The sequence below is a fragment of the Asterias amurensis genome, chromosome 8, assembly GCF_032118995.1.
Source record: "Asterias amurensis chromosome 8, ASM3211899v1".
Classification (NCBI taxonomy): domain Eukaryota; kingdom Metazoa; phylum Echinodermata; class Asteroidea; order Forcipulatida; family Asteriidae; genus Asterias; species Asterias amurensis.
The window spans coordinates 19,178,864-19,202,491 of record NC_092655.1 but is presented as its reverse complement, the minus strand read 5'-3'; the positions used below and the strand labels follow the sequence as shown (position 1 = coordinate 19,202,491).

The 23,628-nt window shown below is 38.5% G+C and overlaps 2 protein-coding genes across 2 annotated transcripts; one reads left to right on the top strand and one right to left on the bottom strand.

Moving 5' to 3' along the window:
- The first annotated feature begins 3,202 nt into the window (after positions 1-3,202).
- Positions 3,203-8,688, top strand: LOC139940623 (uncharacterized protein C6orf163 homolog). The gene is made up of 5 exons (XM_071936962.1): positions 3,203-3,313; positions 5,178-5,310; positions 6,184-6,386; positions 6,802-7,004; positions 7,270-8,688. Exons 2-5 carry the CDS (start codon positions 5,193-5,195, stop codon positions 7,643-7,645), a joined length of 900 nt encoding a protein of 299 aa, XP_071793063.1. The 5' UTR covers positions 3,203-3,313; positions 5,178-5,192; the 3' UTR covers positions 7,646-8,688.
- A 44-nt stretch (positions 8,689-8,732) lies between these two features.
- On the bottom strand, positions 8,733-22,746 carry LOC139940951 (V-type proton ATPase subunit B). Its single transcript, XM_071937356.1, has 14 exons — positions 22,361-22,746; positions 21,659-21,714; positions 20,987-21,085; positions 20,601-20,694; positions 20,241-20,318; positions 19,636-19,775; positions 19,037-19,141; positions 18,504-18,601; positions 17,681-17,804; positions 15,844-15,994; positions 15,301-15,383; positions 14,703-14,807; positions 14,254-14,383; positions 8,733-13,183 (listed from the first exon to the last, which is right to left on the bottom strand). Exons 1-14 carry the CDS (start codon positions 22,455-22,457, stop codon positions 13,047-13,049), a joined length of 1,497 nt encoding a protein of 498 aa, XP_071793457.1. The 5' UTR covers positions 22,458-22,746; the 3' UTR covers positions 8,733-13,046.
- Positions 22,747-23,628: the final 882 nt, after the last annotated feature.

Here is a 23,628-nt window from a genome sequence, read left to right as displayed (position 1 = left end):
TCTTTTTAATTGCGAATTGTTTAATACAAATGTAACTGATGGAATACGGTTTGAAGTTCAGATTAAAACCATGATTTACATTGTATTCAACCTTACTTATGCAGAAAAAACAATTCGGCCAATTTATTACAGAGCGTTCTGTTAATATTAAATAACGAAGGATAGAACTAGGCCGATTTGATTTACTTCAATATTATGGCCGCTGAAGTGTGGGGGGGGGGCAGCGTGGCAGCTAGGCTCAGTGGTGTTTCACGGAAATTATGTATAACTGTACTAACAGAAGAAGTTTGTACACAGTTTGCCGTATGTGGAGAGGGGACAGAATCTCTGGGAAAATGGGGTATTATAATAGTGGACCGTGGGTAGAGGAGCGATGATGAGTGATGGGCAGCGGATGGGATTGTTGTTTGATATTGACGGTCTTAAGGTCATGTCACAGCACATGAAATGATAGGGGAGGAAATTGAAATAAAATTTTAACAGAAAAATTCAGGAGGCAAGTAATAATAATTGCATTGATCAGGGGCGTCAATCCGTCTTGAAAGGTGGGGGGGGGGGTGGACATAACATTTACGGCGTGGGATCCGGGGCCCGCTTTAGTGCCCGGGAATTTTTTAGGCCGTAGATGCTCTCTGGTGCAATCTAGGGAGTCTGAGGGGTGATGTTCCCCCCTCTCAGATGTTGGAATTTAATGCGTATTTCAAGCTATGATGCACCTATTTTTGCTTTCATGGTTATTGTACCTAAAAAACAACTCAATTAGCTTCGTAATATCCATATTGTTTCTGCATTATAATGCTCAGACGGCAGTTCATCCTTGGTGGGTATTAAAGATGGAGCCTGCTATAAAGCGGAACGCGAAGCCTTTTATGGCCTTGGGTCTGGGCCTAAGGGCTCGGAAAATTTTTGCATTCTAGATGCTCTGAGGTGCAATCTTAGGTCAATAAGAGGCATACAGAATGGCACAGAACATCTGTAAAATGTGAGCAGCAGTAGAACCTTTTGAGTTAACAGCATCTTCAAGTTCGGATCTATGAACCAAGTTTTAGGGGGAAAATCTGTCGAAGAGTGAGCACACTAGTGCGAAACCTTTACGGCATGGGTCCGGGCCCGCTTAAGGGCCCTGAAAAATTTTGCATTCTAGATGCTCTGTGGTGCAGTGTTAGGCCAATAAGAGGTATACAGAATGGAACAGAACACCTGTAAAATGTGAGCAGCAGTAGAATCTTTTTGGTTAACAGCATGTTGAGGTGTTGATCTATGACACAAATGTTTGGGGGCAAATCTGCCAAAGAGTGAGCACGCAAATGTGAAACCTTTACGGCATGGGTCCGGGCCCACTTAAGGGCCCGGGACAATTTTGCATTCTAGATGCTCTGGTGTGCAATATTAGGCCAATTAGAGGCTTTCACTTACAGAATGGAACAGAACATCTGTAAAAATGTGAGCAGCAGTATAATCTTTTTGGTTAACAGCATGTTCAGGTGTTGATCTGACACGAATTTTAGGGGGCAAATAAGCCAAAGAGTGAGCACGCGAATGTGAAACCTTTACGGCATGGGTCCGGGCCCGCTTAAGGGCCCGGGAAAATTTTGTATTTTTAGATGGTGCAATCTTTAGGCCATTTAGCGGCCAAATGACAAACGAAACAGAACAATGAGCTGTAGGAATATTGTGTTCCAGTGCTCCACAGTTCCAGAGTGCAAAACATGAGTTTCATGATAAAGGTGGTCAAAAGACACGGGGAACAGTTGATACTGTGTCCCCCACCCTTCGAAAATGGGGTGGGGTGGGGTGGGGTACATGTCCCTTCCACTCTTTCAGGGGGAGGTGCAAATCTGTCAGCGATGGACCATGCGTGTGGGAAGCCTTTACGTCGTGAGGTGCGGGTCCGATTAAGGGCCCGGGGAAATTTTGCATTTTAGATGCTCTGTGATGCCATCTAGGGCCAATTTTGAGGGGAGACATTTGATATAGTGTCCCCCACCCTTCAAAAAATTGTGTCATCCTTTGCCCACAGGATTAATGCCCATAAGGACACCGGGTTTCGTCTTACACAGTGCAAAACTTGGACTTCATGATAAAGGTGGTCAAAAAGGTGGGGAACATTTGATATTGTGTCCCCCACCCTCCAAAAGGTGGGGGGACATGTCCCCCTGTGCCCCCCCCCCCCCCTGATTGACGCCCATGGCATTGATATGCAAAAAGGAACACTTTGGTTGCACAACAGACGTTTTTCTAACAATTTCTTAGTGTCCCAAGAGAATTTTGTTCGTCAGTTGATATGTCTGAAACTTGTGAAATAATGGTCCGGGATAATGGAGGGGTGTCTCGGCCAAGGGGTCATGCAACCCCCTTCCCCGTCCGAGACGAAGTCAGTACAGAAAAAGCTATAAAGCATCATGCTATTGAACAATTACAAACTTCACCTGCATATTCAGTCAAGCAAAGAACCAGGGACAAAAATGGTTTCCCGTAACACTGGAACACCTGCGGGATATGATTCGTTATTGATTGCTCGTAAAAAATATTATGAGCTAACAAGTGAAATCTGCTGCACGGCGGACGGATAGAAAACAAAAGCAAGTTGCGCCCTCAATCGTCGGCACATAAAAGTTTTACGGTGGACACTTTTAGGAGTGCATTTTTTCTGTTTTCTGGTGTATTTATAACTTTGTGTTATTCCGAAGGAACCACAATACTCCGTTGTGGTTTTTTTCTTTCTTTTTCTTCTTCTTTTCCTCCCAATGTTTTTGAGTTAGCGATCGCTGGACGCTCTTTTCAACATTTTGTTTTGTGTTATTATGCCAGAGCACGTTTTATTGTTTTGCTCTATGGCATGTGCCTGCGGGGTAATTCTTTTTTCAAAACAGGTCATTCAATAGTCTTGGTGTTTTTAATTAATATGAATGACAAAATATCCTTTTGATTTGCTAGATTTTACCATGAATGTTTCGTGTTTAAAAACCATCCCTATACGTAAAGTCTATCATACTAGTGATGTTTAGCAGACGACGCAAACGTTGTATGTATAGCGCCCTCAAGTAGCAGATAACAAGTTGCTATGCAACCAACGAGATAAAATTATTCCTCCGCATTGTCATAAATAGTGGTATATTTATACAAAACATTGTACTAAATGCTGCTAATTTTCAATAAATGTCTTATTATATAAGTTTATTAAGAAATACAATTGAGATGATATATCTCAAGAGAAAATCACGAACGACCTTTTTTTAAGCGCATGGTTGTTATTTACATGAGGTAGTTATTCGCCAAATTGGATCCCAGCAGCACAGGCGAGTGTGACCACGTAAGTAAATTTGCTAGAAATTTTGTTTGTTTTCACGTTAGACTGTGATTTTTATTTGAAATGTGGGTGCTTTGGTTTTGGGAGAAATTCGGGCCCATTCGTTTTTGCCTGTGTCTGTGCTGTGCCTTGCTCTTGGGTGTAGATAAAACTAAAAGTAAAACGGAACAAATCATCGTACGTGCACGAATTCCGTGCATGAATTTTGCCTCCCAAGTTCCCATTGATTTACGTGGCACACGAAGTTGAACTGTGCGGCACAGTGAATCCAGTCAACTCGCCCCCAGCAAAGTCACTCACTTCAGAATCCATCTGTATCCTCCCCTTACCAGTTTTCACGCTATTATGCCTTTTTCTTAGAATTGGGAAAAAAATAATGATGCCTTATATCAACTGATGCCCTAATTACCTTCTTTTGTTAATATGAAGTATGCAAACATATTAAAACTTGATGGACATTGAAATGTTCACACTACACACCGATCTTCGATGACTTCAACTGGCCCCATTTGTTTTGAGTTTTTCCTGGTTTCACGGCAAACAAGAAAGCATAGTTTCCCGGTGAAGCCATACATGGAAGAAACATCTACAGTGACTACAAGTGTTCTTTGAGAGTCTGTGTATTACTCTATAGCCAGCAGTTGTCTTCGTTTTATTCAAAATATTTTTTAATGAAATTTTAAAATTACCATGGTAATTTGCAAAAAATAACAAAAATAAATAATTAAAAAAAAAGTGTGAATAATCATTGGCTTTCAAATCTGATTTTTATTTATTTTTTCCCCTTTTTTTTCCTCTTAAAATTTAGAATAAAGCGTATAAATAAACAGTGATAATTGAATCAACAAGCTGATCAATTAAATTTTAATATTAATAATAATATTGATCGGAGGGTTAAAACAAAAATCTCCAAAAATATTAGAAAATGATATAAGGCACATGGCTTTTTTAAGCCTCTGTATTTTTTTTCCAGAACGCTCAGCAAAATATTCAGTGACATGGTTTGATCATCATGATTTGTGAATTGAAATAGTGTTTGATGAAACTTTTTCGGTGGGCAAATATTTTTATATGGCCTCAATATTATGACATATTTTTGTACCTTGTAGAAATGCCTAAAATACCAAACTTTTTGCATTTACAAGTGCAAATATCCAGTGGAGCCTTACGTGTTTCTAAGTTTTGGTCAAGGGAGAGGAGACTCTTTGCTTGGCAAATAAAACCACACAATTTTTATCTAGGGACTGTTTACATCGCGCACAGAGAGGTAAAAGATTTGCCACGATTTTAGGGACACCTCGAAAACAGGACCTCCTACAATACAAAAAAACAAAAACAAAAACTGTTTCAAAATATTCAGAAGCGCCCTCACTTTTGACTTTGTGATGGCTTTACAATTTACATCACTCAACTCAACCGTAAGGGCGACTTTTTAGGGAGGGGGGGCAACTGTGTTTGTTTGGGGGGGGCGACTTGTGAGGGGCCACTAACTATGACAGGGGGCGACTTATAAGTGAGGTGGAGACTTTGCCAGGAGGCGAAGATGTAGTACCAACTAATGCAATACGCTTCATGCATGAGAAACGAACAAGTTTAGGCCATAAACATTGAAAAATCGTGCAAATTAATTAAAATTCAGATTAGAGCAAAAAGTCTGATATTGTGCCATTAATTCATTATTGTTTCATTTATTGCTCAAGGTCGAGGATGATTTTAGATAGTATTTATATCATTTAATTTACAATTGTTTGACTCATAAAATTTGGAAAAACAGAAAATCTTTAGAATAGTAGAATATTTTCCTGAAAACTTTTTGTTTCCAGATCCAGTTATTCTAATCTAATTATCATTAATATTTTTTTTACAGTGCCTCAGGTAAAGAATGGACAAGCGAGGGAAAGAGAACAAGGCCCTGTCCCCACGGTATGATGGGATACCTCTACGCTATGAGGACAGTAAACCAGTCCAAGTTCAGATGTACACACATCAGAATATCTTAGGTATGGTATAGTCTCAGTCGGAATTGTTGGTTTATGAGTGGTTTTAGTAGAAATGTGTACAATAATTGAAAATAATTTATTCGGTAATGTTATTCAGTTTTATGTTTTGTATTGCGTTAAGCGCAAATATGCAATATACACTTGCCATAATTATTGTTCTTTATTATTTGTCAAACAATGTCAACATGTTTAAAGGCAGTGGACACTATTGGTAATTACCCAAAATAATTATTAGCATAAAACCTTTCTTGGTGACAAGTAATGTGGAGAGGTTGATGGTATAAAACATTGTAAGAAACTGCACCCTCTGAAGTGGCATAGTTTTCGAGAAGGAAGTAATTTTCCACGAATTTGATTTCAAGACCTCAGATTTAGAACTTGAGGTCTCGAAATCAACCATCTAAACGCGCACAACTTCCTGTGACAAGGGAGCTTTTTCTTTCATTATTATCTCGCAAGGGCGATGATTGATTGAGCTCAAATTTTCGCAGGTTTGTTATTTTATGCCTAATGTTGAGATACACCAACTGTGAAGGCTAGTCTTTGACAATTACCAAAAGTGTCCACTGCCTTTAAACGTTTCATCTTCAGTAGACCCAAATCCTATCAAGGTTAATACACTCTTTTCCAATAAAAATTTGTGGCAGTCAGCTATAAAACGTTTGTAAACCAGTTTGAGCCCCAAGAGTGTATGTGGCAACTGGCAACACTCCCCTGGTGTAGCAGTTGATTTGGGTGGATAGCCCCACATCAGTTAAGTGCATGTAACCCTCATTCAGAAGTGGCCATACAGCCGTGTAATGTTGGGTTACATCTCTTAAAAAAAAGAGGTTTTTTCTAAACTAAAGAATGTGCTGTGAACTTGTTTTGTAGATATTGGGCAGAATATTCACAACCATTGGGAGTCCCAGGCAGAGAATGATAAAGACGCAGCAATATCAGCCGCAGAGCACAAGGTGTGGCTAGAGGCGGAGCACATGAAGAGCGTAGCGCTGGAGAAGTGCAGAGAACTGGCTAAGATTGAGCTAGAAAAAGCCATCAGTAATCTAAAGATCAGCAATGAGAAGTCACTAAAGGTAAGGGATTATGGGCTCTTCTCAAGGAGTTTGCCGTTCATTTAACTGATAGGCTTTGTCTGTGTGGGTTGCATTAGGATCATGAGTATGCATGTGTCTTGAGTTAAGACTAAGACCTGGTTATAAGAACACACTACATGTACATATTTTTTTAGGTAATAATAGGCTCTATTCAAGGAGTTTGCTGTTTACATTGTACACCAGTATACTGCAGTAGGCTTTTGTTAGTGTGGGATGCATTAGGAACGTGAGATGTGTCTTGAGTCAAGACTAATGCCTAGAACACAATACATTTTGTTTTAGGTTGTAGGCTCTAATCAAGGAGTTTGCTGTTTACATAGAACACCGTACACCGTTTTCATGGTGTAATAATTTGTAACATTAAACAATCATACTCTGTGTATTTACTTCAAAGGAAGAGGCACTACGGGTTGAGGGCATCATGACAAAGCAAGCTAATGAGCAGGTACGACACGAAAAAGAAACAGGGGAGAAGATCTTGAGAGATACCGTCGAGAAAGTCCGAGTCCAGGGTGTCAAAGAGAAGGAAGAGGCCGTCGCTGAGGCCAGGAAAGAGGAGGTCGAGATTGCCAGGAAAGAAGCTGAGAGAGTGGCAAGGTCAGTGATGTTAATTTTCGTGAAAAAAATTGTTGTTGATTTTTTCGAGTCAAACTTATTTTAAAGTCTTGTTTGGTTTGAGGTTAGACATTGGTGGAAAAATAGTCTGATCACTTTTTACATGAGGAGACATAATACCATCAAAACCAACAGGTATACAGGAAACCTGTGTGAACCTGTGTATTCAAGAGGAGAGACTCAAATTACCTTTTTCTCTTATCAAATAAATTTTTTAAAGTGGACCTTTTACTGTTTCATTTATCAGAGTAACGGCCGACCGCGAGTCCCAAACTGCCAAGAAGACCGCCCAAGACAAATCCCAATCACTGCAGGCCCTCGAGGAGCGCATGAAACAGGAGCGCATTGAGGCCGTTTTAGCGGCGCAACGCGAGGAGCGCCGCATCGCCGCCATTGAACTCGGACGCGTCAAAACACTCCACCAGTCGGAGATTCAGAAACTCCGGGAGACGATCCAGAAGTTGGAGCTGAGAAATCAGGAAACCCTCAAGGAAGTCGACAGAGAATGCGAGGTCAAGAAACAGTGGGAGGAAAAATATAACGAGATGAAGAACTCATACCAGCTCTTCATCAATAAGACTAAAGGATTCGACCAAGGGCAAGCTGATTTCCTCCTGAAATGAGGAAAACCACGCAATGGTTTATTGAAAAAGAAACCTTTCTACTAAAATGAGCTGTTGTGAACAGTGGTGCCACCAGTTAATGGAATTCCGGGTGAGGTGATTTTTCTATCTGAAATGGAAACTATGTAGCAGTTGGTGTTTGCACCCTATTTTATGCCATGTTTGAAAGACCGATTTGGCAACAAGTTTAGTTCTGTTTGAATGATTTGTTCAAAGAACTTTGAAATATTATATTTGATTGTGGTAGGGATTTTTGTAGGGATTTTATTATTATTATCGATAGCTTTGGATGGATGTTTCGCGGTTATCAATGAAGGCAGAAAAAACACATTCCAAGATGTCAGGTTATGTATACAATACATGCAGATCAAAGAAATTTGAAACAATTGGGTCATTTAACATTCCATATTCCAGCGTTTTTTACCTCACACATGTTTTCAATTGTAATGCAACATTCATTGTAAATTACATTATGTATATATATAAACATCCTTGACATATATTATGGAACAACTAATTCTGTATGAAATAATCCAGGTTGTTTGACAGAGGGTTCATTTGTAAAACTTGAACTTTAAAATTAAGAGTTCACAGAAATTGCTTTTTGGCCAGAGGCTACATTTCAGGTCAATTATTTTACTTTGAAGAAGTTGCATCCAATGTGCCTTGGTAAGAGTGATAAATTCATGTTCAGAAACAAATGAACTCGATGAGAACAAAAACTTGAAATTGGCAGAAAAATTCTCTGGACCACGGGGCTTGTAGCTCAAAGTGTTTACTGGACCAGACTTTTTTACAGGAACAGAATCAGAATGAGAAAAACAAAATCACTTTTTTGTTCACCCAATACTGAGAATTGGTGTCAGACTAAAGGTCAATGTTTGATTGAACTTAAAGGAACACGTTGCCTTGGATCGGTCGAGTTGGTCTTTGAAAAGCATTTGTAACAGTTTGTTGTAAAATGCATTTGGTTAGAAAAAAGGTTGTAAAAGTAGAATACAATGATCCACACAAATATGCCTCGAAATTGCATGGTTTTTGTTTTACTTTGCGAACAAACACGGTCAGCCATTTATGGGAGTCAAAAATTTGACTCCCATAAATGGCCGACCGTGTTAGTTGACGAGGTAAAAGGAAAACCACGCAATTTCGAGGCATATTAAGTGTAGATCATTGTACTCTACTTTTTAAACCTCTTTCTAACCATATGCATTTTATAACAAACGGTTACAAACACTTTTCAAAGACCAACTCGTCCAATCCAAGGCAAGGTGTTCCTTTAATTCTGCTCTGTTCAAGATATATAATGTACATATATTACACAGTGAGGTACATATTCAACTGAAGACCCCGGGATTTGTCTGGTCGTAAATTTACTGGCCCAACTCTAAAAAAGCCCTGGTCGCGGGCCTGTGGTCCAATGTAACATTGGAGCTGAGCGTTCTAGTGCACTCAAGTTCTGCTGGCTAAGTCATTATAGGGTGTGGAATTTCAAATTCATGGTTATGACACCTGTGCCCTTGAGTAAGATGCTTCACTATAATTGAGTCTCTTTACTCAAGGGGTTAGGGATGTAAAGAGGACCAAGATGGCTCTTGTGATTGATTTAGCTTTCTAGGCTACATACTTGGTGTCTTAGGCTCTATACTCCCCAGGGATCTGAGATGATTTATAATTTAAGATGGGCAAGTGACAAGAGTAAGGATGTTTGATCCAGCAGAACGGATTTGAGTATACTATACAATTAGTCATAATTACTACATGGTACTGATTCACAAAGGAGTTTTCCATAAATTCTGAACTGAACAATTAGCCAAAGACCCTCACTGAGGTCAAAGGAAGGCCCTATAAATGAATGAGACTTGTGCACGAGGCGTACACACGTCCACATTTCCATTTTTCATTGTTTGACCTCAGCACTAGCGGCCAGTGCAAGGGCTCTTTCACAAGCACAAACACAAGTTTCTGCCATTTTTTATTGCTGCATCGCGTCTTTTAGATGCGGCACAAGAGCCCAGGCAGGGAAAGATAAAGAGTTTCACTATAATGTGCTATCTGCCCAGGGGCTGATTTCACAAAGCAATAAAACCCATCATAAGACAAATTGTCAGTATCACCATAGTGATTTGTATTGTGACATCACACTTTACTAAGCATCTAGGATTGATTTGCAGTTACGATCAATCTTAGCTCTTTGTGAAATTGCCCCATGTGGGTACCATCATAATGACGATGGCCAGTTATGTACATGTATGGTGGGCACATACTCTATCGACCATTATAGCTCTACCCCAATCATTTATACATTTTGTCTTCCTAACCAAGATTCAACCTGGGCCTAATTTCATAAAGCCTGTAGGCACGAAAACTTGCCATGCACAGAGAAATCTTGCTTAGCGGAAATATGTTTCCAGCCAAAATACCATTTCAGTTAACATTGCTGTAACTGGTACCCCACTCATTTCTTGCTTAGTAAAGCAAAACTGTCTGCTTTTAAACAGCTTTATGAAATTGGGCCCCCAAGTCTTTTAGTGTGTGACTAACAATTATATTTTATGTGAAATGTTTTATCATTTTAACTTTGTATACGAATGGGCTTGCCAGGTGGTTGTATGTTTGCAATATTTATCATTATAGTCAATATTGGCTGATGCTAATTAAAATGTCTTTAGCACCAAACTTTTAATGTTGTTTGATTTGATGTTTCACTTTCACAGTTTATGACCTTATTCGGGCAGGGTCGGATATCCATGTGTCCGTTGTGCAATGAATGCATAGTGCGCAACAATGCATACAAAAAGAAAGTACACTCCGAACAACACACATAGTTTCATATGCGGGTACTGCGTTATCCATAAAACTGTTCCTTGATCAGTGTGTTTTCATTTTTAAGAACTTGCATAATGCATGACAATTCAAGCGTTCTACCTGAAGAAAGGTCCGCTTGGTCTTTGAATCAAGTCGGTAATTGTTAAGCGGTGTAGTTACGGGGACGGTACCAATATCCACGATCCCACACGCGACCTACGACCGTTGCATGAGTGTATAATTTACTGTGACTGTTGCATGAACAGTAGAATGTGCGTTTGTAACCAAGCAGCACTAACGACTTGTCATCAAGTCTTGGTCTGCTGGGCAAATGCCAGTTATAACAACAGAGGACCAGTTTTCTCCAGTGCTCCCATCTGGCTAGTGTTAGAGAGCATGCCCGTTTCATTTCTTTTAAAGCTGCTCCTTGTGTCTTCAGGAAAATCTGTAATTTTTTTTCAAAGAACGCGGGGAAAGTACTGAGTACTTGTATACAGTGCTAACATACATCGGGCTATGAGGTTAAAACAAAAACTAATATTCTCTTTCCCCAATGCAAATTTAACAAATCTAATAAAACTGTTATGAGTCATTACAGAAAGGACACAAACAGAAAATAAATTACATTATTACTCCACATTTATTCACAAATAACAAATTTGTTGTTCACAATTCTTAAACTCCACAAGGTTGACACATATATGACAACTCTCAGACGTGTTGGGGTTTGGAAAAAAGAAATCAAACTAAAGAACACATTTTCCAACAGACCAGTCTTGAAAAATAATGTATTCATAGTTTAATTAAATCGCTGCAGCAAGTGAACACAATAGTCTATTGTATTGTTGGTCACAACTTCTTTTGGAGCACCCTTTATGTTTAAACTTTTTCATCCCTTCAGCGACCTTGTGTCATCCAGCGACAGCTTACCAAAATGCCCATAACGGTGGAAAACAGTTGCAAGACTTAACTTTCTGTGTTTAAACAAGAACAAGAGCTCACAGAAAAGTAATGTTCAGAGTTGACAATTTCCGATGCTTCCCATTTTAACAAAGAATCTACAACTTTAAAACAAACCCATGTATTTCTGTTTGTACATTTTTTTCCTGTTATCTTCTTCAGTTTGTTCTGCAATTGTTCTGGCTTCATAAACTTTTGGATAAAACTAATGATGCCTACAAATGGTAAAGTTCACAAACACAACCTGCCTCGATAAAGACAAATGAGCTGTCCGATTGGAAGAAGGGCAAAGTAAGAAATGAAAAACATGAACATAAATTGAAATTGTCAAGGAATACCACTGACCAAACCCATGGGAGGATAAGATTAAACCTTGTTCAAATAGTACTTTTTTTATTTTTACTAATTGTAGTTGAACATCACATGGGTGACATTTACAATAACTCTCAAGAGTTTTTCCAAACAGTTTTATATTATATATTCTATACATCAAAATTAGTATCCTCTGATATAAGTATTGCTATTAATATTAATATATCCCATTTTTTTTACTCCAAGTATGATGGAGACTAAAGAGGAAAGGAAACAAAGTTAAACATTAAAATGTAAACAAATAAGACCGGCACGTTAATCCGGAGGTCGTTGGTTCGAATCCCACTCTAGTCAATTCTTTGTTCAACCTCAAAAATCATTTACAAATTTACCCAGTCAGTTTCCCTTGTGGTTTATATTGATATCAAATAAGACTACAATGCAAATATTTAGATGGGTTCAGTGTGAGCTAGGTTAAACCAATCTGAACCAGCTAAAGCGATTCTCAACCAGTCTTTATAAACAGCTTCAATGAGTTATGAACGAGTCTGAACTAGTTTGAACCAGCTTGAACAATTTTCAACAAGTCTGTACAGCTTGAATGAGTCTGAAATGGCATGAAACAGTCCGACCCATTGTGAACCAGCCTGAACCAGTCTGAACCAGTTTGAACCAGTCTGAGTCGGCTTAAACCAGCCTTTTTTGCTGGTTTATAATTTGCGGTAGATTTCATCACATCACTACTAGCCGACTGCTGCAAGCAATATGTAAATTTATCAGGCAGCAAAGCAGAAGCGGTCAATATGAAATAGGACTTCACTCTTGAAAAGAAGCAATAGTTTTTCACAAAATGTACCAGCTTTATTGGTATCAGAGATCTGCATTTAGATGCAAGCTTTCAATGAAGTATAGTGCAAGAAATAGGACTACATTTTCTTAGAACCTGTGACCTCAAAATATTTCCATTACCAAGTATGAACGAAAGTTAAGTGCTACTCAAAAACAAAAATGGTCTAAAGTTGTTTTCCATTCAAATAATCTTGCATCTGTACACAAATTTACACAAGTGTATTTTTTGCTACAACTGTAAACACTGCGATCTTGTGGCAAAACATTTACCCAGTAGGTAAAGTAAGAGGATGTTTTTCAAAGAAAAAAACTTCAAGTTCCACCCAATCCCTCGAATTGTGAAGAAAAAAACCCAAATGAGAAGGAAAGAAACCTCTGGAAAGTAACTTTCTAAAAAGAGGTAAGGAATCAATGAGATAAACCAAGAATAGGAGACAGACACTTTCCAAAATTGAGATGTGTTTTTGATGAATTAACGGCGGGCATCGCGAGGGTAAAACTCGGCCAGTGTGCTCTGGGGAATTCTCTTGAGCATTTCTTTGGGGAAGATTCGAAGGAGCTGCCAGCCGATGTCAAGTGACTCAAATACTGTGCGGTTCTCGTAGCTCCCTGCAAGTGAAAAAAAAGACAAACAAAATATTTTAATATTTCAGCGTTTAAAAACGCTGAAAAAATATTTGTTGCTCCAGGGCCCAATTTCATAGCGCTGCTTAGCGGTAAGCAAATTTGCGTGCTTGCTGTAGCAGAAACATTTGCTTAAGCCTAGCGTGTTTCACAGGTTAGCAGAAAAGTTTGGCGGCCATATTTGCATTGTGACATCATTTATTTTCGTGCAGTAAGCACCGGAAGGTTAGCATGTCTACGGTTAGCAGCGCTATGAATTAGAAATAGCACAGTAAGCAAAAAATCGGCCGCTAAGCAGCGCTATGAAATTGGGCCCAGAGCTGCTTAAGCGAAAAATTTGCTTAAGCACAAAAATAGCTCGTTTATTTTACACAAGTTACTGGCCAGAATTTCATGCCATATACATTGCTTGTGACTGGTATTTAGCTGTTGTTTACTTTGAATAACAATTGAGTGGATTATTGGTCGGCAATCTGATTTTACTAAGCAAGGATTTTTTTGCTTAAGCAAAATTTTGTGCTTAAGCAGCTCTATGAAATTGGGCCCAGGTCTCGCGCTGTTGCGCATCAGTGAGCTAAGCCCAAGCTTATCCTGTTCCAGTTTCCCGCCTTCATAGAGCTAAGCCTATGTATTATTGGCTAAACCTCATCATCAGCACTTAAAAGGGTTGTGGTACCTTTTGTTTTTGGCCATTACATGAATCCCTACTCACTGTGAATAAAGATATATGTAATGTCATTTACCTGTAGAAGCTTCAGCTTCTCATTTGTTGTCAAGTTTTTGAGAGAAAAAAAGTGAAAATCACAGAGCGATGTTTTCAGGAGAGTCTCGTAAAAATGGTATTATTTGTTTTTACCAGTACTGGTATGAACAAAACAAAACAAAATTTTAACTTTTATTCATCACGTGAAATTCAACGGTGAATTGCGGTTTTTCTCTCACATCTAAAACTTAGCATTTCTTCAGTGTCTCTTAGTCATCCTGTGACTAAACCACTTGTGCTGTTAGATTTGTAACTAAACACACAAACAAAATAAATAAATAAATAAGCATACCCTGGGCGATGAAGTTCTTCTCAAACTTGCCCAGAAACTCAAGATAAAGCAGATCATCTGGAGTCAGGGCTTCCTCTCCAACGACAGCCTTCATGGCTTGAACGTCCTTCCCGATGGCATAGTTAGCATACTGTCAAATCAAAAGCCACAACAGATACATGAAAAATGCCTCCTGAAAACTTCAAGTTTAACAGAATAAGGGTGGGGTATGTAGACAAACAAACTATTATGGGAAAGCTTGATTTAATAAAAAGGCTAAAAGGACATCCCTTTCAATTGGCGACTTACACCTGTTGTCTACATGTAACTGCTTTTCCAAAACGGTGGATTTAATTGGATCATGCACAAATCAGTGGTGCTGCTGAATGCCCCAGGCAAATTAACTGCTCATCCATTAATTGCCCAATCTTATAGCCAAGAAATTTGTTCAGAAAAAACGAGCATCTTACCAGCTGATTGGAGACGTCTGCATGGTCCTTTCTTGTCATTCCTTCACCAATAGCGGACTTCATCAAACGTGACAGAGACGGAAGCACATTGATTGGCGGGTAAATCTATCAAAGAAGAAAAACACAAAGATAGATTTTATCATCTAAGATACCAGTTATTCAATAAAAAGCTTTCTACAGCAAAATTAAAAAAGGCTCAACCTTTGTTTTTCTTTGGAGTATTATTTTATGTTTCTCAAGTTATAAACCACAATGGAAACTGACTGGGTAAAAAGTAAATAATTATTTCTGGGTTGATTAAGGAAAAGAAATTGGGTAGTCCGGTTGTCATAGTGGTATTTTTCCTCGCCTTCCACCTCTAGGACCCTCGTTCGTTTCACGATAGGGGCACTAAATAGGTTTTCAGTTCCTACCTGACCAGAGCGGGTTTTCCCCTGTACAGTGATTAAGTTTGCTTTTCTGAGAGTCCTTGGCTTCACAACCAAATTTAATTAAATCTCGTCTGAAGCCCTGAGAACGTACGCAAAGCATGTGCAATTGTCAAAACAACCGCCCAAGCTGTGGTTTCAAAAAGGGCTTCTGTTTGTCCAGGTATTACCTGTCTGTTATGAAGCTGTCTGTCCACATAGATCTGTCCCTCGGTGATGTATCCGGTCAGATCAGGAATAGGATGGGTAATATCTGCAGAGGAACAGAAGTTGCAATCACACAAATTAAATAAATTTTAGTGTCTGTGCTTGTTTAGAGAACCCAACAGGGCCCAATTTCTAGCTCTGCATACCGCCGCTTTTTGCATTTGCACTTACTGTGTAAGCAACGAGTTTCTGCAATAGTTAAAGGTAAAGATAAAAACCATCATTGTTTCTACCTTCTGAACAGGTAGCAGTTAAAAAGCAGGACAGTTCTTTTCAGAACTGAGAAATCTCCCGTAAAAGCTACGATGCGGTAGTAGAAAATGTAGCCAGACAGTTTTTCTTAAGAACAAACTCTACCTGGCAAGTAGACATACACATGGTGTTACAGCAAACCCAATATATATTGATACCTCACAATGCAATGCCTCAAATCCCATACACTTAAAACACATTCGAGCCCGAGGTCAACCACCACCCCAATTTTATATTCATGACTCGGCCCTTACCATCATTAGGCATAGTCAAGATAGGTATCTGTGTGATGGAGCCGTTACGTCCTTCCACACGGCCGGCTCTCTCGTAGATTGTAGCCAAATCGGTGTACATGTAACCAGGGAAACCACGTCTACCAGGCACCTCCTCTCGGGCAGCCGACACCTACAAGTAATAAACAGAGGAATGAACCTTCTAAATCAGCCTGGAACCTTGGTGCTTACTTTGATTGTAATATGTCTATGTTAGAGCAAGTTAATCATTTATGTAAGTCTGTTAGGTTCCATCTAAAAAACATATCTCAAATCAGGAAGTACATAACTCAAGATATCTATCATAGTGCTGTACGCTGTCATCAGATTAGACTATTGCAACTGCCTTTTACGTCTGTTCCCCAGGCATACCTGAAGCGGCTGCAAAGTTTACAGAACTGGGCAGCTCGCATTATCTTTAAGCTAGAACGTCGACATGACTCCAGTCCTCTACTTAAATCTCTCCACTGGCTTCCCGTAAAAGAAAGAATTCTCTTCAAAGTACTTTTGTTTGTTTTTAAAGCCTTCCATGACCAGACGCCATTATATATCAAGGATTGCTTTACTTTTCATAACCCATCTCGCCCTAATCTTCGCTCTTCTCGAGACCCATTTTTGCTTACCATTCCTAGGACCCGTAGCAAATCTGGCTATCGCACATTCACTGTTACTGCATCCACAAAATGGAACAACATCCCTTCTTTCATTAAAGCCGCTAAATCCACTGACCAATTCAAAAACCTCTGAAAACACATCTCTTCCCTGTTTAGGCTTTTCTCTTGTTCTCATGCTTTTCAAACATTGTGTATGTAGCTTTTTCGATAAGTTTTTGTAATTGTTTAATTGTGCTTTTATTTTTCAGCTTTTGTAAGCGCTGTGATATAGTTTTCTATGGGGAGCGTTTCTAAATACCTGTTATTATTATTGTGTGTAATTTGCTTTGTCTTGTACAGACTGAGCTAATGATCACACAACGGCTAAGCAATTTTTAAGAAGTCTTGCAGCATCATCACACTTGAAAAAATGTCCTGGCCTTAATTCTTTTTTTTAAATCAAGTTACGCCTACATTAACTTCCATACTTCATTAACCTTTCTGTAAAACAGGCTTACGAGTGTCAGTGTGTGTTGGCCGTAGTCATGTCGCAGGGGTCGAAATTAAGTGTATGAACATGCTAGTCAGCAGGGCTCGTAACTCTAAATTTTTAGTAGCACTGATGAGATTTTGGTAGCCCAAAAAACACGTTATGTCTTGAGTCATGGCAGGCACATATTGGTCAACAAAAGTATTTAATTTTTCAATACACTCAGCACAGTTTATTATTGTTGTGATGTCGATTTTTGCATTATTTTTCCACTAGCCTGCCTGCTATTAAATTGTAAAAATGAATAGCCTGGCTGTAAATCTGGTAGTTCTGGGCTAGCTGGCTAATGGCAATTTCGACCCCTGTGTCAACGTGCCATGTGTGGTGAGACACTGTGGATTCAAGGGCAAAATCTAACTGCAAACAATGAACAAATTAGCTTTTGGAATAGATTCGTCCCTAGTGCCATTGGCGAAGACCTGTTCCTTTCACATACCAGATTTTGTAAAGACAGTTTAAACTGCAATGTCATGAGACCTTTTCATCTCTCTGCGATGCCGTCTGTTCGACCAGGCATGAGTTGATGATCGTTCGTTACAAAACAGCTTTCCAACAGTCAGATTGTGCTTCCAAAATGCGAGCGTAAATAAAATATGAGCCAACAAAATCTGCATAATGTCTACGAGGACCCAACTCCAACCCGTGATTCCTTCAGTGAATCTTTTACTCTACATACCTCTCTCAAAGCTTCAGCATAGGAGCTCATATCAGTCAAGATAACCAGGACGTGTTTCTCACATTGGTAGGCGAGGAACTCCGCTGCTGTTAACGCCAGTCGAGGTGTAATAATACGCTCAATACTGGACAATCAAAACAACAATAACAACAACGGTTACAGTACCCGCTGCTAAAACATAGGATTTGAACTGCCTCTAGCTACTGGGCAATCTCGGTGGTCTATTTGGTTTAGAATTGCAAAGTCGTGGGTTTGAATACCGCCCGAGTAATATGCCTGTGGATTTTTTTCACAGAGCTCGGTGAAGTACTTTTGAGTATACAGTGTTAACACACATCGGTGTATATGGGTAAAACCAAAATTTATATGCTTTATCCCTGCCTCAAATTTCCATCAAAGAGAGGCCGGCTTTTGCTGGACTTTTCTTTTCTCTGCGGGCTTGGTCGTAGTTTCTCTCTTGGAATTTCTGATTGCTTTCTCCCATTGTTGCCGTTGTTATTGTTTTTTAAATGGTGTTATTATTATTATTATTATTATTATTATTATTATTATTATTATTATTATTATTATTATTATTATTATTATTATTATTATTATTATTATTATTATTATTATTATTATTATTATTATTATTATTATTATTATTATTATTATTATTATTATTATTATTATTATTATTATTATTATTATTCACTGGATATGTACATGTATCGTTTTGTTAACATTGTCTCTGCTGTACATTGTCTCAGAGCTTCGCCTTGAACATCTCTTAAGATTGATTTGCTGGAAAATTATTATCCCCAAGAAAGGGTAACTGACTTACGTTGGGTCGTTGGCCAGATTGAGGAACAGACACACGTTGTCCATGGAGCCGTTCTCCTCAAAGTCCTGTTTGAAGAATCGAGCCGTCTCCATATTCACCTGATGGGAATCAAGAAAAATAATCATACAACATTGCGGGCATTTCACCATAAAAATGTTCATAAATCTTATTGCAATAGCGCAACGATCTTATTGCAAGTCCCACCACGTACTTGGGTCAGATATGAACTTGACTCAAGGCATTCATCTAGAGTATGAATTATCACAGCACCCACAGCAATTGCTGTAGTGCCCTGTGCTTTTGCTGGCATGCTCTTTGCAAAGTTCCAATACAAACCTACATTTTCCTTATTAAAGTGCCCCTTACCAGAGGGAAATTGCTGTGCCACTCCAAGAGCGAAGTTCAAGGTTTGGTGTTGGTTGTTTTTTCCACTTCAAATCATTTTAGTAAATCAAGTAAATAATCAACCAGAAAACTCGTCAATCAAGCAATCAACCATTCTTACTTCTATCAAGATTTTAGATAAAACTTACACCCATAGCAGCAAACACAATGGCAAAGTTGTCTTCATGTGTGTCCATGACGTCCTTGTGGGGTTGCTTGACGAGACCTGCCTGCCTCACAATTTGTGCAGCAATCTGGGAAAAAGAATGATCAAAGAACTTTTCAATATAACTATATTTCACTGCGTGAGAGTTCATAATTAACATCGTTGATTTTACCAAACTCTTCCTAACTTAAAATTAATCTTAGGACTTTGGACAAGTTAAATTCCATATCCATAGACACAGACGCATTGAACCCATCCTAAGTTAGGACGAGTAACTCAAGCTAGGATTAATCCAAGCGTTTCATGAAATCAACTGCTGCGTCAATTATGACGACACAGCCCCTTTAACAGGCATGATAGTTGACTTCGAAATAAAGTTTTAAAAATATTTTCAGCACACTACTTGTTCATTGTGTCAATAGACCTTGCAGGCTATTTATTCAGTTTTTCTGAAACAAATGGAATTCTGAATAAAGTAGGAAGAATATCATGTCTGCTATTAATGCTATAAGTGAATGAATTTGTTGGTGATCATGATACGAAAACGGACCAGCAGGTACGAAGCTCAACATGACAATTTACCTCGTTATGTGGTAAGCCAGCAGCAGAGAAGATGGGGATTTTCTGGCCGCGAGCGATGGAGTTCATGACATCAATGGCGGATATACCCGTCTGGATCATCTCTTCTGGATAGATACGAGACTGAGGGTTGATTGGCTGACCTGCAAAGAAGAAAAAAAATAAATTAAACCGGAAATTGTCAGGTTGTTATCTTCAGTGGTGCAGCTTGTTTGGTAGGGTGTCAATGGTTGAGTGGTTTAGAGCATCAAATTAAAGTTCTGGTGGTTAAGTCATCGTTAATGTGGGATTGAATCCTGGTCATATTACTTCAGGTCCTTGGGCAAGATGCTTTACAATATATATGCTTCTCTTCACCCAGGGGGAAAATTGGGTACCTGTGATGGTGGAGGTTGATATCACTTTTGACAAAGAAAACTTCTGAGTGCCACGGCAGCTTGGGGTTATACATGTATGTTCCCCAGGGAGCTGAGAGAGCTTACAGGAATGTCATTGGCCATAAGACAAGGGCACTAATGTAAAGCGCATTGATGTTGTTCACATTTACAATCTAGGAAAGCTCAAAGCCAAGAAATAAGGTTTGAGAGTGACAGTAGTAAGTAACATACCTTGAATATCCAGAAAATCTTCTGCTAATACTGGAGGTCCTTTGTCGATGGCTTTACCCGAACCATTAAAAACACGACCTGGAATGCGACAAATTAATGTTAAAATAAGTATTGAACTATTTGATTCCATTTCTTTTACAAAGTCCACTGGAGCAGTGGTATAACAAGAAGGGAGGGGAGGGAAGGGGCGCGGAAGATCATCTACTCAAAACCCTTGAGTAGGGGTTTCTAGAAAGAAAGAAAAACGTCTTGTTACGCCACAAGCATAAAAATATATGTAGGTTTAAATTACATAAAATTTCACAAGATGAATTGGATACAATACAGGCTAGTAGACAATGCATTTTCGTTGACACTTACCTAACATATCTTCAGACACAGGGATGCGTAAAATATCTCCAGTGAATTCGCAAGTTGTGTGTTTTGCATCAATACCTGACGTTCCTTCAAAAACCTTTCAAGAAAACACAAATCGAACCAATTATGTTCATCCCCAACTCCATCTCAAATCCATCAAAATCCAACAGCATGTTGTGTTTGACTTTGTTGGTTTTAGGGAACTGTCTAGTAAACTGATCAGAGATCAGAGATCATGCTCTACATGGGATCAGGCATACCACATTAGTCAGGGTCCAACAATTTGGCAGTTGAGTTTCTATGTGGCTTTTGGGTTTTGTTAGTGACAAAACAAGCAAGGTATACAAAGATACAAAAGTGTTGCTCCTATAATTGGTCTGGTTTATTACCTGAACTACGGCCTTTGACCCGCTGACCTCTAGCACTTGACCGCTCCTCTTTGTTCCATCAGCAAGGGTCAAATTGACGATCTCCGCAAATTTGGGAAACTGTTTAATTCAGTAGTGAGGGAAAAAATTAATTTATTAAGGCACATAAAAAAGTTTTGTTTTAGAAAAACTCATCTAAAGAGTGTGAATATAAAACTGTAAACTATTATAATTACTATAAATCATAATAAGACAAAAGAGCAAAATGTGAAAACCAACTGACTTTAACTATAGAGAGGAATCTTTCTCTCTGAATTTTACAATTTTAAAAGCAATCTACAAAAAAATGTTCTCTTGTTATTAATGGAAAAAAAACAGCACATTAAAAATGTTCTATTTAGTTATTTTCATTCGGCCAGTGTTTAAAAGTACAAAATGTTCTACCACGTATATCTTTGGGAAAAGTTGGCGAATCCAAAAACTACAATATTTCTAGTCATTTAAAATGAATGACTACGTACCAGTATTTATAATAATTAAAATGTAAAGTGCATTGAAATTATTCGATGATGTAATGCGCTATGAACAATGAATTATTATTGTGAACAAAAAATTGGTAGTCTGCTAAGCCTATTGGCTCGTCTTTTGAAATTCTGGTCTTTGCTGAAACTAAAATAATTTAATTTAGGTTACCTTGACATCATCAAGAATGACCAGCGGTCCGTTTACACCAGAGACTGTTTTGTAAGCTTTGGAAATAACAAAACATATTCAGAGTTACATCTTCATAAATAAAATGCATTTATGATCATTATTAATGTAATCAACTTTAAATTCAATAGTTTTTGCATCCAACCAAATTCATAAATTGTTGTAGGCAAGTAATGGCATTGAAATAGTATATTGATGGACGACACACAGACATCTTTTTACTTGCACCTTGACCTCAGTCTGTAGCAATTTTGCTTTAAATATTTGTTCCCGTGACCAAGCACTTTTACTCCACTGGCATGTCTGGCCCCTGGCTGGAGGGATGTACTTTATTGGAAGATCAAGATAGGATCCCGAAGATACATGTAGATAGGATCATGGAGGTAGAATAGAATGATAGAATTGACAAAACCGCTTTGTTCCGGCAACCCATGGCCATGGAGGTAGAAAGGACAACCCTCTGCTCTAGTCCCGAAAACCTACTCTTTGTGACTTACAATAATAGGGCGTAGACTAGGGGGAAAAAAACACCTTTCAATTTCAAAATCAAAGTTTCATTCATTAAAACCAAATTTATAAATTATTATTTATTTCGAATCGAATTTGATTAAAATTAAAAAACAACATTTCTTAAATTCCTAATTAGTTTGAATATTTGACCAATAACAGTCAGTAAGTACTCACTTATCCTAGGATTTGAAATGTAGTTCCTTTTTACTGCCATAGCATGTTCCCTATTCGCTTCGACGCGAGTTCTCGGGGCCCCGACTCCATTCTCCATAGCGGATCAGCCTCGCCCTTCTCTGACCGTAAAAAGCGCCTGAACTCCCCCTGTCTAAAGCTCGAATAAGATGGTCGACAGCGGCCGCTCCGTATAGTTTTTTTACCTTCTTTTTAATGGAGTTTTTCACACAGATGCTCACAATTTCGAGTTTCAGAGTAGCTTGCAATGTTCAGATGTATATTCCCAATTTCCTGTGCTCCTTGAGTTGTGAATTGAATGATAAATAATGGGTTTAGTTGTGAATTTCGTCAGCGGCAATTCAGTAGGCTGATATTTTTCCCCGTGACCGAGGTCATCTTAATATTTTTTACAGATATCACTCACGTGATAAATTAGACCATTAATTACGTATAGCGCCCTCTATCAATGTGATCTAGCTAGCGCTCACAACTTCACAAGTGGTTTTATTTTGTCCACGCATTCCAATCAAAGAAACTTTGTTGATTTAGAAAAGTCAAAGTAAAATACTACTTTTCATACCAACGTTTGTACATACAAAGTGGTCTTCTTTTCATTTGTGAGGTTGCAAATTTCTGCGACTGTAGAAAACTTGAAGTAAAAACAGGTTTTACTAAGATCCATGATAAGAAGTTGTAGGCAATAATAGGCCTACCTTGTGTAAGATTTGGCTTACATTATTGGAAAGTATGTTCTGTGGAAAACTTTAAAAACAAATTCTGGCAGTATCTTGAGTATTCACCTTGAATCACCATCTGTAGCCCACCTAGTGCAATACCAGATAGTCTCATCATGGAGCTCCATAGCTCCATGGTCTGATGTGAGTAGGGAAAGTCTCTATAACCTCAGGTTAAAATTGTAGGCCTATAAATTGCCATTGTATTTGATACCCTTTTAGTGCAAAAATTTTAAAAATCAAAAACATGATATAAAGATCTTTCTGAAAAAATGAGTCTCTCATTTTGGTTTATTCTGGACTTTCGATAATATTGAATTAAATGGCCTTGAATGAGTTTGACCTTTTGAACAACAACAAACTCCTCCTTGGAATGTAAAGATCCATTATTTTTTCAAATCCAATGATAAAATAATTATAGCGTTTCAAATTTTACTTTAAAAAAGGAGCAGTTGCTAAAACCAGGGCTTATTTTCATGGAGGCTGCTTCACACGTTTCTGCTAAGCAGAAATCAGCAGGATCAGTCACGTAAC